General features: G+C 43.2%; 1 protein-coding gene across 7 annotated transcripts in view; it reads right to left on the bottom strand.

Annotated features, from left to right (window-relative positions):
• ATP13A2 (ATPase cation transporting 13A2) overlaps positions 1-19,591 on the bottom strand; it is a 671,851-nt gene that overhangs the window by 188,831 nt on the left and 463,429 nt on the right. For all 7 annotated transcript variants that reach the window (XM_069240690.1, XM_069240693.1, XM_069240692.1 and 4 more), the window contains 2 exons: positions 2,428-2,578; positions 1,708-1,828 (listed from right to left, as the gene is read on the bottom strand). In XM_069240690.1, the coding sequence (XP_069096791.1) occupies positions 1,708-1,828; positions 2,428-2,578 (272 nt within the window). The remainder of the gene's footprint in view (positions 1-1,707; positions 1,829-2,427; positions 2,579-19,591) is intronic.

The raw sequence follows: 19,591 nt of genomic DNA, 5'->3' as shown, positions 1-19,591 counted from the left end.
TTATGTGGATGGGCCTAATGCACCGAAAGTAAAAGGCTCCATACTGTAATTATCTGAATACCACATTGATACTACTTTAACTTCAGATAGTTGCTGTTGTGACCCACACAAGTGGGGTACTGGTTTTACTGGTATAAGACTGGGAATGCTTGGTGGCAGGACTACAGCCAATCCGCAGAGATTCTGGAATTTTCCCTTGAAGAAAGGCTAGAAAGGGTTGTGCTTTTAGCAAATGTTTGATGCTTGTAGGGCAGTCTGGACAGGAATAGTGGGCTTCATGCTAGTCACACCACCCTGGGCTCCTTCCACAATTTAGTTTTCAAAATGTCTGGGATTGCTGGGTTACCCTATGGGCAAACAGACCTCAAGTGAAAATACCACGGCTACTCAACCCAAGAATCTACTTAATTTACAATAAGAAGCTAAACATGTTAATGTTGTGTTTGTGGGCCTTTCCTATCCCAAACAACTGGTCCACCCACACAAGTGGCCACACTTTTTTTGGGAGAAGTGTGAGAATAAAGACTGGTAAAACATTTCTTATTATCCTTTTAATCTCTGTATTTTTTGTTGCTATGTAAATCAGTGTGCACAAAATTTACATTTTCAAGATATGCCCTCAGATTAGGGTAATCTAGTGTTACAAAACATCCATTATCCTTGAACAGAGATTCTTGGATACCTTTAAGAGTTGCATTGCTTTCTTTCATACCTATTTTTTATTCTATAATTGTTATAAAATAAAATATAAATGATAACATTTAACACAATTTAATTTATAAAATGTAATTGATAAAAGTTAACAGCATAGGATATTTTAGGATTTCTGGGATTGGCAAAACCTGTACATACCTTGAACTGGAAGAACCAGATGGGCATTATAGTACATTACTTTTGCAGGTCATCTTTGAAGGAAAAACCTTACAAATGATTTCTCTTTTTGGTGTATTTATTTTCACAACTTTTTAATTTCAAATGTTGTGAAATAAACAAAAATGACAAATGACTGCTTATAGAATGCTGAATCTTGCCTAGGTTTCAGAACTTTTTAGCTTACTAGATTCAATCAGGCAGGAGATTCACGCCACTTCAACCAACCAAGATGGAAGTACGTAGGTCCCTACATCTATTTGCAAATCAGTATTTCTTAACGATTGCCCATCGAATGTCTGCCTTGTGCCACCATAGTTGTCACTTGCTCAATCTCCTGTGATAGCAATGCTATCTCACACTTTTTCTTTTGAGGAAACAATGCCCACTCAGTGCTGGATACGTCTAGGTTCCTTGGCCAAATGTTTCTTGTGACATCAGAGTACACTCCATGTTTGTGCCTCATAACTATGCCCACTCTCTACTTTTTTGTTCATAGCTGCAAGTTTCTAATTGTCTCTTATATCACTCTCCATTCCTTGGTTGTCTCTGGTTTAAGTTGAGTTTCACTGCTCAACTGTGGAGGAGATGCCCATAGTGTCATCAGTATTCAATTACCTGCTGGCCTCTTGTGACATTAGCACCCACTTTTTATCTCTTGTTGAGTAAGCCTTAACACACTGCTGGTCTGTATTATGATTTCTAGCTACTGGTCTCCTGTAGCATAACCAATGCCCACTTGCATAAAGTAAAAATGTAAGGAGTCTGAATGCTAAGGAAACTTAAGTATGACTGAGATAAAGAGCAAAGTCAGCAATGTGCAAGCGCTACTGGTACCTGCTCAGCTCTTGTGCTTCTTCAAAGGTTACATTTGTGCTCAATGGCTTATACGCAAAGCCCAAGACACGGAATCCATCCTTTGTGTAGTGTCGTAACATCCCAGAGAAGTCAGCCGGAACTGCAGAGGAAACAGATTAATTAGACAAGAACAGCACTCTGTCTGTATCTGTTTCACCTTCAAACCTGTGGGTGTCATGCAAATTATGTCAAGCTCATACAGTGACATCTACAGATATCATTTTTTAGGGGGACAGGGATGAAATGGTGCACAAGGGGCAACAGGAAAAGCTAGAGAGACCACCTATGATGGTTAATTGAGAAGCACGTGTATACACATCTATTTAGGAGTATAAAAGTAAGCATAGATATATACACGCCTTCAAGCTTACAGTCAGCATTCACCTAATGCTGATGGCTAAGAATACATACTTACCTCATCAACAACAGTAAATAAAAGTTTAATGGCAGACAGGTCACTTTGTTAACTGCTTTAAGATCCACATACCACATCCACAAATGTGCCAACACTGTACTTTTCATAGATAATGTTAGATGGCATCTTGGGAAGCAAGAATAAAAGCCTATGAAGTAGAATACAAATATTTCATTTAACAACAGCCATGGTGATGGTGCGTGGAGGGGACCAGAAGGAATATAGGTGGGACACAGGAATACCCCTGGCTGCCTCTGGCAATGCCATGGGTCTGTCAGCATTACCTGTCTCACTGTTGCAGAGGCTGGCCACCAGTTCAGGAGCTCCCTTCATGTAGACACAGGTGCCACCAGTGCAACGGACGACAACACTCATCCGCTGCAAGGCAGAGGAGAATGGGAAGCGACGTAGGACCCCAATCTGGATTGTATGCTCCTGAGGTAGGGGAGTAAGTAAAGAAAAATGGTGATAGTGAGATCAACGCTTTCAAGGGGTTGTGCGATAAGAGAAACAGATATAAGACACCTGGTTGAAACTTGCCAGTTTAAGAATCACAAGTATAAAAAGCGGTCGCTGCCACACTGCTATTAAATTCTTTCATTTGTATGGTGTAGTTACAGTAAGTTATGTTTGTGTAAACTACACAACTTACTCCACCTCAATCCGACTGCCTTTGAGACATGGAGAGATGTACAGAAAGAGGAAATCAGAGGAAAGAGGGGCCAAGCAAGCGTGTCGACCAGGGGAACGATAGAGTATTGCCTTTAGTCAACATTAATCATCAGGCTGATGGGTTAGGAAAGGCGAAGGAGAGACAAGAATGCAGCAAAAGGGGTAATGAAGATGCAGGGGACTGCAGCATGTAGTTAATGTCAATGGGTGACAGTGCAAGGAATCAGAGTCTTACAGTTAACATAGATGGTAAAATGAAAAGGGAGATTCTGGAGCAAGCCAGAGAACTCAGGTTACGTGGGTGATTGACTGCTTCACCACTGCCTGTAGTCATGCCTTGTATTTTGTCACTGAAACAGTAATCTAGCAGCAAACACCTGAAGAGGAAGCTAGAACAAGGGGGTACTAACAATAACTTTCCTCATTTCCCCACATGCTTTCTTTGAGGAAGACGCATCATGGGGCCATTTCACTGGCCTAGCCTAAGTAGCTTAGGTGGTATTTAAGAGCCCCAAGATCTCACAGTAGTTTATGGCTCTGACAAATAGCCTGTGCTAAAGGTCCAATGGGAGTTAAAGATACTGTTTAAGTCACATTCAGGGGCATGTTCACGCTAGGATTTCTGGGGCAACAGCAAAAGGAAAACCCTTCTTGCCCTGTAACCCTCTGTTTGTATGTATTATGGATGTTTGTAACTTGCTTTCCTTTAAAGATGTTTTGAGTCACAGTACCTGTTGTGACAACTCCCTCATTCCACAATGTTCCAGGATAAAGACTCCAACTCAGATTATTTTGCCTTCAGCAGATGAGTAATGCAAGTGGAGTATAATTTCGAAGACAAGTGTATTGTGTAATATAATCTGACCAGAAATAGCAAATACATCTGTGATTGTCTCTCAATCCACCCCTGCCCCAAGTGCTCTGAACCCACATTGCAAGGGGCCTGTAAGAAGTACTTGTAGTGGGAGGTAAGGTTGGAGGCTGAAGGTGGGTGACAAGGTCTAAAACACTCTGGATCAGACAAAGGAAGCCTGTCAGGGTCTGCCCTGTATTTCGACCGCACTCTGGAGGCTATCTTGAATCCTGTGTCAGCTTGAGCGTGGTCTCTCTAGAAATAGGGACATGCCCAGCCAAAACACGATTCTCAGCGCAGTTAGTTGAAGGAGAGGCAACACCATCTATAAGCTCCCGAGGAGCAGTCGCACTGGTACTAGGAAAAAGATTGAGACAAGCAAGTATGCCATTAGTTTGGAGGACAGGGAGCCTCCCTATTTAAAAAAGACCTAAACTTTGTGGGCTCATAATCTGTGTGATCATGGGGCAGGAGGGGATCGTTGGCCACAAGATTTAGAAAAGATCTGGAAGAAGGGACAAGAAGCACAGAGAGAAACAGACAGAGAGAGCAAGAGAGAGTTAATTTGCTTTTGGTGTGCACTACTCTGGAACATCCTTTTTTATTTTCAGTGTGGCTTTTGGTACGTGGTTTAAGTACAAAAAGAAGTCTCTAAACCTTAGCATAAAATGTACAGATGTACCTTCAGGTCTTCAAAGGTCAAAGAACTTATGATTAAAGATTGGAACAAAGTCAACGGTGGATGCATTCCTCACTAGAGGATGAGACAGGAGACTGAGTGCAAGAATAATTACAGCAGACATAATGATGAATTTTTGTGTCAATAGTTTTCCCGTCAGGAATTGCATGTTGTTCATGGTAATAAGTTCCAGTCAAATAATGAAAGTAAAGATTCTAATCTATTGTAAATCATTTGTGTGCTTATGGTTACCTTTTGTCTTTACTGAGGTTCCTCATCCCCTCTTTCCACGCAGATAGATCCGGGACCAGTCTAAAAAGGGATTGCTCAGCTGCAGTTCAACACAACACAAACTTCAAGCAGGGTTCAAGATTCTTATTTGAGTATAAGTCAGAATAACCAAACACAGCAAAGGAACCAGCCTGCAGAATATCTCCTGTCGCCACAGGATCCCCTCCCAGAAATCCTTACCCTAACCCCTCTCCCGTACTCCCTGTGGCGGTCTGTCATGTGAGTTTACTTATGGCTGCTGCTCCAAGGTGTGGACAGCAAGTGGGACTATTCTGCCCTGCGTAAGTATCTAGTCTTGAGAGCTCATTGCTGGCTTCTCGCAAGGAGGGTGGGCATGTGAATCTACTGTACCTCATGCTACTAACAGATGGTTAGAGGCTAACTAACATTTTCTATTTGTAGAATGTGAGGTTATAGAAATACATGCTCAACAAAGAATCTACCAAAAGCAGTGGCTAGCAACCAGATGATGCAAATGTGTGGAATAATAATTTTAACACATTCTAGTGACTACATGCTGTTTACGGGCTTGTATATCCACACAGTAGTGTTTAGGCAGACCTTCCAGAATTTCATAATTTGCAGTAAAATCGGAAGATCTGTGCTGTTGTAAAAAGCCCACTCTTTTTACAAAAGTGGCCAAGAAATCTGCTGGAATGGAAACCCTCTCTTGTATTGGTCCAGTGGATCGCCACTGGGCCAATGGAACTATGTTCTCACAGCAAGCAGGTGGGGTGGTGTTTGTATATTTACATCTCACCTGACCGGCCTCCTGTTTCTTTGGGCTGACTGCACACAGGGTAATTGGTGGCCCCAGGGTTACTTTCCCTTTTTTTTTTTTTTTTTAATGTTTTGGTCCGCCCCACACAGAGCACGCAGCTGGCCAATTCTTTAAAAAAAAAAAAATGTTTTGGGCCTCCCGTCTGCCCCATGTACGGCAAGTCCAGGATGGCATTACATCTTTTTAATGTTTTGGGCCCGATGCACACGGGGCACATGGCAGGTCCAGGGTGGCATTCTTTTTTGTTTAATGTTTTGGGCCCACCACATGCCCATGTGTGGTGGGCCCAGGGCCAGGGACATCTTAAGGATTTTGGGGGCCATGGGTCAAATGTATTTTGGTGGCCTATGTTCGGAACATGTTTGAAGTTATGAACCAATTACAGTTCTTTCATGCCCCTTTCGGTCACGTCACTGACAGTGCACAGCACACTAGTCCAAATTGTGTTTACATCTAATATTCAAGGATAGTGACATGTGTTTTCAATATTGTAACACAACAGCAACTCCCTAATATTCCTGTAAAAAAATCTCGGTGACACCCTCCCTTTTCTCAAATGTGAGGTCCTTTTTTGATCTAAAAGAGACTTTTTATGGGATGTTCTATGAAACATCAACACAACATTTCTCTGCAAAATCTGTAACAGTCTTTCACACATCAGCCAAATTAAAAATAAATTAAAGGAAATGATATTTAAAACAATTTGTTTAAGAACTAATCAAAGTCATCATGGAAAGACTCTCTGCAGAACAGCGCCGGCTCAATCCGGGCCCCCCCCCCCCGAAAAGCTGTGGACCTGGGCCACCGCCCACTTTGCCCATGCCTTAAAACGTCTCTGCCTAGGGTGTAATTTCTTTTTTTTAGAGGGGGGGGGGGGGGGGGTCTGCCGTCCATGGGTCATGCTGCAGACCCTAATATTTGAAAAAATAAATGCCCCTTGGCCCGCCGTGTGACCTGTGGCCCAAAACTTGATAAAAAATGAATGCCCTCTGAGCCTGCCACCAAATGTGGCACCTGGGGGCCATTTTTTTTAAATCAAGTTTTGGGCCCCCAGGGTATGCGGCGGTTCAGGAGCATTAATGTTTTTTTAATGATTAGCGCCCAAAAGGCCTGCACGGAGCCCTTAGGGCATTATTTGTTTTAATGATTAGTGCTTGGCTGCCCACAGGGCACATAACAGGCCCTAAGGGCATTTAAAAAAAATCTAAATAGCTAAATAAATTGCCACAAAAAAGTCACAAGATTTGCATGTTTGTACCGCAAAAATTGCATAGCTGTGCAGCACAATTTGCTAATCCATGCTGCAATATCCTGGGGGGGTCTGTTAAGGGAATGTGTGAGGTGTTGACCAGGGGGCAGATTTACAGATTTCTGCTAAAAGGATATTACCTAAGAAAGCCACGATCTATTTTTGCACATAGAATTTGCTTTACAAGGCACAGATGGTAAGGGCTTGGCCTTGGTTTGGCAGATTTGGATTCAGTTAATGGTCTATTTCTCAATGCCTGACTTGGGGTTCGGGTGTGCAATTTGAGGTTCAGCAAAGCCTACAACAATGGTTTAGCCTAAAGGGAGGACTTTGTTGTGTTGTTGTAGTACATGAGCACCCTCTAAATAACTAGTATAGGCAAAGCTCTTTCTGCTATGGAGTTTAGGAGAAGAAATCAGATAGGCTGCTCAATGGTTGATATATGCAAAAAGGTGACACTGCCTTTGGAATGAATTTGAGATTTGTTGTAAGGACCACCCAGTCCCTATGAACCTGAATGAAGGTTCCTCAAAGGTTAAAGCTTGAATGTTTGTATGTATGTGGTATTTCTATAACATACACCTAGCAAAAAGGCAGTGGAGTGCGTTGCACGGTCAAAGACAATCACAAAGTTAACAAATGATAGGAGAGGTAGTTTGTTCATGGTATTAATCTATTGTGATGTACTGTTCTTTGAAACTGAGTGTCTTTATCTCTTTACTACATTGGAGCAGTGCTGGGACAGCCCTCATAAATATAGGGATGTTGTTCCAGATCCTGGTAGCATGGATGGAAAAGGCCTGCTGTTTTTGTTTTTCTTTTTTTACAATTCTTAGTCTGCAGTCTCATGTTGCACTGGGTATGACAAGGGCCACCAAAAATGATGAACTTGTCTAACAGATTAAAAGGAATGCTGGTCGTAATGACTTGGTAAATAATGTAACCGGTTGTGAAGATGCTGGGGACGGGGAAGAGGAGCCAATGGAATTCCATCAGGACAGGGGTGATGTGATCATAATGCTTCAGGCTCTGGATTAGATGTACTGTGGAAAGTAAGATGCTCTTAAGAGGTGCCAGTGTGGAGTCTTGAGGGCACTGAAGCAGGGTATTACCACCATTCAGATGCAATATCAAAAGGGTGTGAACAGCAGTTCCGAAGTCACTTTCTGGAATGAACTGTTTCACTTTCGTTACAATAAAGAGCTGGTACCAGGCTGTCTTATCTTTTTTTGGCAATATGTTATTGGAGGGTATGATGGTCTGGAGGGTGAATCTAAGGGCCATATGTACGAACACTTTTGCCCATAGACAGAATGGGTAAAAACCTTTGATACATCTGGCCCCAAGTGACTTGGCATTAAGAGATTCAGAGAGAGTTTCGGGTTCAAAGCTGTCAAGGTTCATGTCATTAAGCCCGGATTGTACTATTTTTTTGTTTGTTGTTCTTGGCAAATAACAGGAATTCTGTCTTGACAGGACTCAGCAATGGGGAATGTGATGAACATCCAGGTCTGGATTATTTGCAGGCAGTGTTTGAGGCGTTGGATGTCTGAAGCAGAGGAGAATTTCAAGCAGAGTTGCATATTATCGGCATATTGGTGAATCTTGATGCTGTTATCTGTGAGCAGATCACCAAGCAAATCCATAGAGAGGTTGAAGATGAAAAGAGACAGTGTGAAGCCCTAGGGGACTCTACAGGTGAAATTAATCTTTTGGGACCTGGAGGGTGCCCATGTGAAAAAATCTGGTGTTGGCTGGAAAGAGAGGAGAACAAATGAAGGACATTAAATGAATCCCATTTGGGACTTCAGGGTGCGTATGAGAGTAGGATGGTCACAGTTAATAGGCAGCTGTTGATGGATCCATTGATGGAGTTGGTATATTGTTTTGGCTGATCTGAAGAGCAGTCTGTGTGCTGCAGTAACATGAGGTCCAGAGTTCTGTCTGCAAATGGATCACTAATCCTTTGGCAAGTTCTAAAGTTCTAAGCCGGGTACTAAATCCTTTGGCATGCATGCATGTGTGTGTGTGTGTGTGTTTTAATTGAGGCATGGATGTTGACATATTTTTCAGAAATGCGTTTAAGTTGTTTAGAATGGTGCTGACATGGGAAATTTAGTTGCTAGGGAGAGTGGGTTGTATTTGAGTATTAGGTTATGTGTGGAAAAGTCTTTGAAGGATCTGAAAGTTTAAGGCTTTTGGGTAGAACTTCTTTTGTTGGTAGGGCGCTAGGCAGCGACATCGGGATAGCGAAGTTGTTGGTCGGATTAAAGGGTTGCTTTTATTGGATTGTTGGTGCTGTTTAGAAGACAAAGTCACGGATGTGGCCTTTGGTGTGTTTTGATGCATGACATGCTGCACACACACAGTGTGCTGATGTTGAGGAGGGTGTGTCAGATTTTGTGAGCTGGTGTTATCTGTTAGGGTGAACTCACCAAAGAGGGTTGTGTTGGTATGTTGGGTGAACAAGGAGGCGAGGAGACCTGCGAATTCAACAATGACACCACTGTTCTGTAGATGAGATGGAAGGTGGCATCACAGTTGCATAGAGTGGAAAGGTCATGTCAGCCCTTGCCGTATTCAATGTGTACGCATATTCTGGAATGTTATGTAAAGACAAGAGTCAAGCCTGGAATGTTTCTATTCAGGCAATAACTGGAGTTTCACAAGGTGCTGTTCCTGATGGATGGGGTCTATGAATTATCTTTTCCTAATCCCAAGGATTGGATATTGTAATCTGGATCTAAACTCATAAAATATAGTCATCCTTTGCAAGTGATAAAGGTATTTAAAAAGGCTGTCAAGGCTGATGATTACAAGATATGGAATATTGGAAGAGTTGAGAAATTCTACCCTGCAGGGATGTTCCCTGTAGGGATGCACAGGAAGACAGGAGAAAGAGTCTGAATTGGAAAGAGACATGTATAACAGGAAGACAGGAGAAAGAGTCTGAATTGGAAAGAGACATGTGTACTCATGTGATTATGTTTAAGTCATGTTGTATACAGTCCTAATATGGGAATGTTTTTTTCCTAGAACTTTCTACATATATTTATTTAATAAGAGTGGGGTGCGTGGTATTCTATGTCAATGCATATTCTGTAATGCTTTGAGGAGAGAAGTGCTGTAACCAGGGAGCTTGGAATATTCGTATTCAGTTAGTAACTGCAGGTTCACAAGGTGCTATTCCTGATGGATGGGGGTCTTCAAATTATTTTAAATAAACACAAGGATTGGATAGTCTAATATGGATCTGTGTACTTTCTACACAACTCCGTAAATATGAGTGCTAGTAGCTTCCCTAGGATGCAGTGCCAGGAGGACATATGGTTGACAGCAAGGCCTCCATTCTTCTTATGTGCGTGGTCCACACAATGTTGTAGCCCGTGGGAAGTAGGACGTCTGCGATGTGGGAAGATGTGGAGGTGAACAATGTTTCTGTGGTGAAGAGGGTGTCAAGCTTGTGATAGCTGAGGAGATCTGAGGGCTGCGGCGTGGGTTAGCATTTGCTAATGAACGTGAGTTTGAAAGCGTGCTCTGTAGTTTGAGTGTGTGAAAGTTAGTGGGATGTGTATGAAAATGTGTACGTATATGTGTTGTGAAAATGCTAAATGAGTGTTTGGGTCATCTAGGTCTAGTTGTGATTGTGAGGAACAGCAGGGTACATCAGATGATTATATGTTACCTTCTAAGATTCAATGGGCCTTCGTGGCCCAAAAAGGCTCAAAGAGGCAATGCCAATGTCTGGATCAACCTGTGCTGGGGACACCGTGGCGATGGGAAGCTCTGCATTGTTGATTGAGGTAGTGGGGAAGGCAGGAAGTGATTTCACTTCCTGTGCAGACGGATGATGAGAAATAAAGCCCTTTGCTTGGCTTCGTCTTTTAATTATGGTTTTCGCAGAAGGGGTGTATGTACCCTCTTCTGAAGGTAGGCAGAAAACAAAGCCAAATGTATGGATTGTTGTGTAAGCTAACCCCACATTCTGCAAATGTAAGAGTGGTCAGATGCCTTGCACACATACTTTCAAAGGGTTTACTGATGCTAAAGAGGACAAACATTTCCACTTTGCTGCATAGCATGCCCACTAATTAGGGGTGTGTGCCTCTTGCGGGGTAAGCCTACACACCGCCGGGTGCTTGGGATATCAAACTCTAGGACTTCAAATACCAAATTGCTAGGCAGAGCTGTATGGGGTCTGTATGCCCGAGCTGACCTTGATGCAGAATGAGAAGGTTCAGCCTTAAGGGCAGTCTCTTATGTGGGCTCTGACATATCCAGGAGCATAGACAACCAGGGCTACCTGGCCCATGTCAGGACCACTAGTATAACGGTCGTTGACATTTGCTTATTTTCCTCACCACATATGAAATAGGAGGAAGAGGAGAAAAGAAAAGTACCCACGTATTGCAGACCAGTTCATCCTTAGTCCATTGCCCATGGACTGTGGGTACCTAGAGGTGAACTTTGACATTTTTGTGTATCGAGGGGTGAGGAACAGGTGTTATATTTCTGTTAGTATTTTGTTTTTTTGGTAAAATGTGGCCCTTCCTGATGTGTGGAGTTTTCTGTGGAAGGCGAGAAGACTCCAGACTTCAGAGGTGCAGGGTGTTACGTTCACCTGTAGTGAAATAAATTATCTAAATCATCCAGCGTGGAGTGAGTAATTAACACGACAAAGTTGACAAGTAGTGGTGACCTCTCACTGGATTCAAACGGAAGTAGTATGTACTCAGAGTCTGGAATTTGTTTATTTTGTTAAATAAGTGTTGTTCCCCCATCCCCGGGAAATGGATTGCTGATGGCAAACTTTGGATAGGACGAACTACCAAAGGATAAAAAAAAAAAAAAAATGAGACACAGCTGAAAACCAACATAAGGAGACGCACCTTGAAACCAACATGAGTAAGGGAATCAACTGTCTGTGCCACTGTTTACCTTCAATCTGACGGTTGAGCTGTGCTGTTCCACGTTAGCTGCCTGCCACGCTGTTCCCTTTCTTCTGTAGACACACGAGCAGATGCAACGCGTGCTAAGCAATGCAGGTGCAACGAGCAGTGATGCTGTCGTTTCAACGTGTGACATGCACTTGTAGTTACGGCTAGTGCATACCCTCCATTATGGTATTGTCAGAATTCTGACAGATTTCACTCGGATGAGAGGAGCAACTACTGGAGAATCTGTAACAGTAGGTGAGGTCACTAGTTTGTGAGGGCAACTGCCCTATTTTACGCTCAGGATATCATTTTTGTGCTAAATGTGTACACTGGATTTAGTGACTGCTATATTATATTTTTGTGTGTGATTATTTGAAGCATACTTGCAGATATCAGAGCAGTAATTCTTGAAATACTTTAAACATTGGGACATTGCCCTCTGGTCAGTGTCAGCATGCATGCTTAGTTCCTATCAGACTTTTGGTGATCACAATGACGCAACAACATTTTAGCATATGTCCACCTCATGCTTTTTGGCCCTCAGAAGAACAATCTTCCACTTTATAGCCCTGGCCCATTGATGTACCTTCGTAAAGATTGTTGTCCAGAGAGTTTCATATTTAATTTGTGTTTTTGTATCATTAGAGAAGTAATTTAGCTTGGTTAGACATTGCTAATCCGGGCCGATTGTTTCTGGACGACATTTTTAAAAATGGCAGATGTGATTCAGTTTTGATGTAGCATTTGAGGAGCCATAGACCTATATACTTCATTTTGGTGTCAAAACATAGGTTTTGGGGTTCAAGTAATCTTATAGAGACAGAAAATAAACTCCTCATAGCAATCCTTATACCATTTCCATAATGGCGGCCCTATAATGATGTGTTTTAGCCATCAGATCAGTAATTAAATTGTAATATTGTTTTTGTTTCAGGTTTTCCTTTGATTTAAATTCGTAAACATGAGCGAAGAAGGTGGAGAGCACAGGATCTGCAGCTCCTGACAGAGTGTTGCTAACTACAAATTGTTTTGTACTACGTCAACAAAGAAAGAAGTCATATGCCAAACTAATCCGAAAGAAAAGCGAACATCAACTGCAGGTAGACAGAAGAGAGTTTGAGATGCTGCAGAAATACGGCAAGACAAAGTTCACAAATGATTGAAACTGATGGGTGGAGACGATCAAATATTTTATCAAGTGCTACAAGTCGTATACAACGGAAAAAAGTTTGGAAAAAAATTGTCAAAAAATAGCAGAAACCAGTGAATCACAACAAGAATCCGAGCCTTCTGAGAAAGCGACGAAAACCAAACCCAATGTCGATACACTTAGAAAATCGATGGCTACCCCTCATCCATCTCCAACAACTGATCAGAAAGCAGAGGATTGTGAATGTGTTATCTGTGGTTTAGCCTGAAAAAGGGCCAAAGGGATTGACAAAAGAACAAAGTAGAGAGTATGTGAGTGTGAGTCTCAAACGGCAAATATGATTTCATCAGCAGCTAGTTTCTTCCAAGATTACGTTTTCAGCTGAGTAGCTGATCTAAACAGCAAGGTGAATGTATTTGCAGCAGATCTGTATTCCCACCTGAACTGCATGCTGCATACATTCAAAAATATGAATGGACAATGAGCTCCCAGCAGCAACCTAACTGCCAGCCTTCAGTTAAGTTTGCACTCTTTCATACAGCAAATTAAGTTTTAAAGCTGTCCTTGAGTCCTGGCTATGGGTTCACACTCAGTGATAAAAGGGAAATCAAGGTAAACATTGATGAAACTGTACTGATCCATAATAATGAAATTTAGATTTATCTGGTGTGAATGTACAATGACAGATTTCGTTTTTGCAGTCTAACAAAAATAATAAGCCACTTATGGTGTTCTCAACTGATCTGACTCCTGAAGTTCTTGCTGCCAAAATAACACCAGAGGATGCAGTAAAATCAGCAAGAACTATTTTGAGAAACATCCTTAAAGAAAGATTTTGGAGTTAGTGACAAATTTTATGATGTCTCACAGCTCTGCAAATCATGGGAGTCAACATGATTGCCTGATGTTGTCTTGACATTTTTTTTACATCATAGTTTAACCCCTTGGGTGCCCCGGACGAGGTGGTCTCGTCATCGGCACCGGTTCCCCAATGCCGAGGACGAGACCACCTCGTCCGGCTATGGGCCCCAGGGGGCAGCACTAGCGCTCCCCCCGATGGCCGAGCACCCCCCTCCCCTGGGCAGAGATGGAAGGGGAAATCGCTTCCCCTTCCAACCCCGCCCCGTGACCCCCTGTGGCGTCTGATGACATCAGCGTGCTTTTGCGCGCTGACCTCATCAGAGGCCTTCCCCCAGGTGCTGGAAGCTCAGCTTCCAGCGCCCGATCAAAGGAGAAATGCAAAAGCATTTCTCCTCTGATCACGTGGAGGGGGCAGAGAGGCATGAAAGGAGAGGAAAGGTTTTCCCTCTCCTTTCATGTCTCTCTGAGCATTTCTACTGCCCGAGCACGATGTGATTGGGCAGCAGAAATGCCACTAGACACCAGGGACTTTTTTTTTTTTGTATCTGAAATAAGGGGAGTGGCCCCTTGGGCAATGGCCACTCCTCGGCGGACAAATTATTTCTAGGCCGTTTTTGCCCCAGGGGGCAGAAATCCACTAGACACCAGGGACCATTTTATTTATTGTTTTTTTTGTTTGGGGAGCAACCACTAGACACCAGGATTGATAATGGCTTTTTTGTTTATTTTGATTTTTTTAACGGGAGCGACCCCTTAGGCAGTAACCTCTAGACACCATGGATTGGTGTGTGTGTTTTGTTTTGTGGGGGGGCAGCCCCTTGGGCAAGGGTCGGTCCCCATGGGGGCATATTACTGTTGACCATAACTGCCCCCCTTGGGGACAGATTGGCCTATTTTTGGAAATCCCATCTGCCCCCATGGGGGGCAGAAAGCCCACCAGAGACCAGGGAAGATTTTTTTTTTCAAAATAAGAGGTTGGGGGTATGGCCAAACCCCCACCCTAAATAAATGAGGCCAAAGTTGTTCTGATCCGCACCCCAGGGGGACAGAAAGTCTACTAGATGCCAGGGAATGAAAACAATAAAAGAAAATAGTGGGGTGGTGGCTACCAACCAGTATGGGCCTGGTTATGCCCCCACCCGAACTGAAGGGGCTAACAGTCATTCAGCTCTCCTCGCGCACTAAAACATCTTATCCCATGACAAGCAAGAGGACATTTGATTATTTTTGGTTTTTGTTTTACATTTGGGCCATGAGAGCTTGGTAACTCTCAAAATGGTCCCACTTGGAATGGTGAGGGCTGCACTTTTTTTTTTTACTTTGGGAACTTTGGGTAACAGAACCAGGTGAGAGCCCCACGAGTCACTCCGTCTTGGATTTCCCTAGGTCTCTAGTTTTCAAAAATGCACAGGTTTGGTAGGTTTCCCTAGGTGGCGGCTGAGCTAGAGGCCAAAATCCACAGGAAGGCACTTTGCAAAAAAACACCTCTGTTTCCTTTGAGAAAATGTGATGTGTTCATCAGTGGCGGTTTCTGTATAAGGGCGTCGGGGCTACGCCCTCCTTACATTTACAGACTAAAACATGGCAAACATAGCAATACAAAATCTGTTTAATATACTGTACGCTTGTAAATTGCTTTGGGGCACTGTCTGTCTCACTTGCTGTGTTACTGCTGTGATTGTCAATAAAAGTAGTGGGGACACGTGACTAACGCTCTTTCACAGCGTTTCTCAAACTGGGTGGGCCAAAAGTCTAAGTATTTGTTGAGCTGACAGTCTCACAGCCCTGAGGCCTGTGAGGTCACCAGCTCGGCAAAGACTGAGCATCAAGGCCCAGCCTCCACCCCCTGATGACCTGGAGGAAAAGTTAGCCACAGGCGTTTCATGTGCAAGCCCTGTAGCTCTAAGTCTCCACGTCAATCAGGGTCTGGAAAGCATTGTCACCCCACCCTTTCCCAACTTGTTACGTGGTGGGGTGGGACCCACACCCTGTGACGAGATGGAAATGGGTGTGGTAGACTGGCTGCAGGCTGGAAGGCACAAAATCGAGTCTGCGCAGACTCAAGTCAACTTGTGGTGTGAATGAGAAACACTGCTTCGTGCACATGATTTGAAGCTGGATGCCATTTAGCTCCAGTCTGTGGCTGAGTGTTCAGACACATGGCTGAATATTTACTGCAGTCTGCAGAGTCTGCAGTGTCCTTGTATATAGCACTGCAAGTTTGTGTGGTTCTGGGATCTGTACTTTATTACTTGTAAACCTTCTTTATTACCAATACATCTTTTATTAGTTCAACTGTCCATGTCTGAGTGTCCCCATCACTTCCTATTTTGCAACGACAGATTTGAGAAGAATTCCTCACTTCACACAGAGCCCCGAAGATTACATACAGGATTCCTGGCAGCAACCTTCCGCTGCCCGTCCTGGTCAAAATATGTGTGCGGAGCACTTTGGACACGTATATACAAGTTACGGTAACCTGTTTTTAAAAAAGGTTTTTGCTTGATTAGCACTTTCCAGCTCAACGCGGATGTTAGTTGATGTGCTGTGGTTCGAGGGCTCTGCTTGAGGACTTTTACCAGGCATTCTTGTACTAATGGCCATTCCTGCATGTGGTTAGGCTAGGGCTCCTGAGCCTCTGTGCTGGTCACAGATCAGCACACCATTATAATTAAAAGCACAACTCTTAATACTGACCTTCCGTGGCTGCACTGACAGCTTCCAGCCACTCTTGTGTGTCAGTCACAGTCGGCGATTTTTAAGCGGCATATCATCATCAAGCTACCTTTATTCAACAAGCAAGCATGCTTCCTGATTAAAAGAAAGTACGATGTTTATTCAAGTGGTAGGCCTGCCTGCAGCGCACCCCATCATATTTAGTATTGTGGTTGGAATACATCTGCAGAACATCTTCCTGCTTCACGAAATCAGCCTTAAGTACATTATAATTGTACTAATTAGTATGTATTGTGCCAACAACCATTGAATAGCTTTTGTATTGTGCCAACATCAACTGGCACACTTTTTCAAGACGGTGATCAGGACACTAAAATCCTGCTGATCAACGTACAATCTGTCTGGTGGTCCTGACCAGGTCATGTTCCTGTCCTGTTGCACCCAGGGGTGGACGAGGTAGAGGTGGACTTGGAGAAATTAATAGAGCATACAAGGGGGAGACAGAAGCTACCGCTAGTAAAGCTGTAAACCTGCTGACAGAGTTGGGGGAATCAAGTGGGGAGTTGGGGTTGGTTGACCGGCTTCACGCATTATCGTTTCCTGCTGTTCTCAGTTAAGCCAGGATTGTCTCTGCCTGCTGTTCCTTTGGTGTCTTCCTGTCGCCCTCTGGCCACTCCTATGGTGTGCTTTTGTTCTCTATTGCGCTTTGTCCCCTCTGCCTTTCACCTTTATACTCTATTTCACAGTGTTTTCCTTACACACTGGATATTTGGTGATGCCATTTAAATGTGACATTGACATTATTTTAATAGAAATGATATTCCATTTTGTGGAAATTGTAACAGAAGCTGATGCCAATCACAACCAAAGAGGAGCCACTGTGCATTTATCAATGGAATGTAATAGTCACTGCTGCACTAATAACTGCAAGTGCACACTGCTGGGCTACAAGTGTTGTAGGCATAGTTTGCAGCAGCCTCGGGCTTCACAAGAAAGTGCACAAGGGGTCCTTTTACATGGGGGGAGGCGGTCTCAGACATGACTGGTGCAGCAGCATAGTTATGTTGACCCTCAACAGTAGTCGGTGTGGCAGCAAGGCTGGCATGGACCCCAGTGCAAAGAAATGCCCCCTATCCCAGAGACTAGGCAGTAAAAAAGAAGAAATCCCCCCTAATACCCTTATACCGCTCCCCCGCTGGACCAAGTCCAGCCGCCCCACCACTATCAAACCTCACCAGCCACCACTGGTGTTCATGTTGTGTTTTGGGGCATTTCCTGTCGCAGGCACTAGCCCTACCCACACAAGTGAGGTACTATTTTGATCAGGAGATTTGGGGGAACCTAGAATACCAAAACAAGTGTTATGGCCCCTTGTCTTTCTCTACATTTTTTCCTTCCAAATATAAGACAGTGTGTAAAAAAGACATCTATTTGAGAAATGCCCTGTAATTCACATGCTAGTATGGGCACCCCAGAATTCAGAGATGTGCAAATAACCACTGCTCCTCAACACCTTATCTTGTGCCCATTTTGGAAATACAAAGGTTTTCGTGATACCTATTTTTGACTCTATATCAGCAAATGAACTGCTGTATACCCGGTATAGAATGAAAACCCACTGCAAGGTGCAGTTCATTTATTGGCTCTGGGTACCTTGGGTTCTTGATGAACCTCCAGACCCTATATATTCCCGCAACCAGAAGAGTCCAGCAGAGGTAACGGTATATTGCTTTAAAAAATCTGACATTGCAGGAAAAAGTTAGAGTAAAACGTATAGAAAAATGGCTGTTTTTTTCACCTCAATTTCAATATTTTTTTATTTCAGTTGTTATTTTCTGTAGGAAACCCTTGTAGGATCTACACAAATTACCCATTGCTAAAGTCAGAATGTTGTCTACTTTTCAGAAATGTTTAGGTTCCTGGGATCCAGCATTGGTTTCACACCCATTGCTGTCACTGACTGGAAGGAGGCTGAAAGCACAAAAAATCGTAAAAATGGGTATGTCCCAGTAAAATGCCAAAATTGTGTTGAAAAATTGGGTTTTCTGATTCAAGTCTGCCTGTTCCTGAAAGCTGGGAAGCTGGTGATTGTAGCACTGCAAACTCTTTGTTGATGCTAATTTCAGGGGAAAAACCACAAGCCTTCTTCTGCAGCCCTTTGTTCCAATTTATGTTTAAAACATGAACTTTTCACTGTATTTTGGCTACTTTCTTGGTCTCCCTCAGGGGAACCCACAATCTGGGTACCTCTAGAATCCCTAGGTTGTTGGAACAAAAAAGGACCAAATTTGGCGTGGGTAGCTTATGTGGACAAAAAGTTATGAGGGCCTAAGCGCCCTGCCCCAAATAGCCAAAAAAAGGCCTGGCACCTGAGGGGGAAAGGCCTGGCAGCGAAGGGGTTAATATCTGCAAAGCAAAACTGATACAAACTAAAGGTCTTGAGTTCAGAACTGAAGTCGACAACGCTGATGATAGCTTTGAAGATATAAGCGAAGAAGTGGAAGACAATCCCGTGGACCGACAGGCTTATGCTATGAAAATATACAGTCTTTTCCAAATCATGTTTTATTAATTACATCAAAGCAAATATAAAACTCTGCTACACATGATGACTGCCCAGGCAGTCTATGACAAGTGCAAAAGCAGAGAGTTTATCACTTCAACAAATAGGACTGGTGTATCAACAAGTTATAACAACATAGTACAGAGCAGAAGCTTGTTAGCAGCTCATGCAGTAAAGGCTCGTGAATCTGACAGCACACCACTTCCAAGTCACTTTACCAGGAAAGGATTTACAACTGCTGCTCTAAATAATTTTGAAGACAGCTCTTCTTTGTCTGGAACATCCATCACACATGATACTGCCATGGTGCTTTTTCAATACTGTACCAATGAAGGAGCTGCTGGAAAACAAACTGTGCCAGCTGTAGGCATAAACAAATGAAGCTACAAACTTATAACCCAACTGTATTGTCAACGTGTGCAAAATCACTAGAGCCTTCAACATGTCACAGTCTACCATAAAGTTTCAAAGTGGCTAAGGACAGGGATCTTCTTCTACCTGATGCTGCAGTCAGCAAAACTGATTTAACTGAATTTATCATATTGTTTATTCGATGCGGACTGAAGGATGAAGAGAAGCCAGTGTCCATGTCAGCTGGAATTCATGCTCTGAACTCCCAGAAAACCGACCCACTGAAGAAGGTTGGGTTTTTACCAGTACCACCATCTCGAGTCACAAACTACACAACAGTATATACAGCTCGAAAAAAATTCCAAAATGTTCATGCCTAGCTTGA

The sequence above is a fragment of the Pleurodeles waltl genome, chromosome 6 (genome assembly GCF_031143425.1).
Source record: "Pleurodeles waltl isolate 20211129_DDA chromosome 6, aPleWal1.hap1.20221129, whole genome shotgun sequence".
NCBI classification, from domain to species: domain Eukaryota; kingdom Metazoa; phylum Chordata; class Amphibia; order Caudata; family Salamandridae; genus Pleurodeles; species Pleurodeles waltl.
This window is presented reverse-complemented; position numbering and strand designations above follow the sequence as displayed.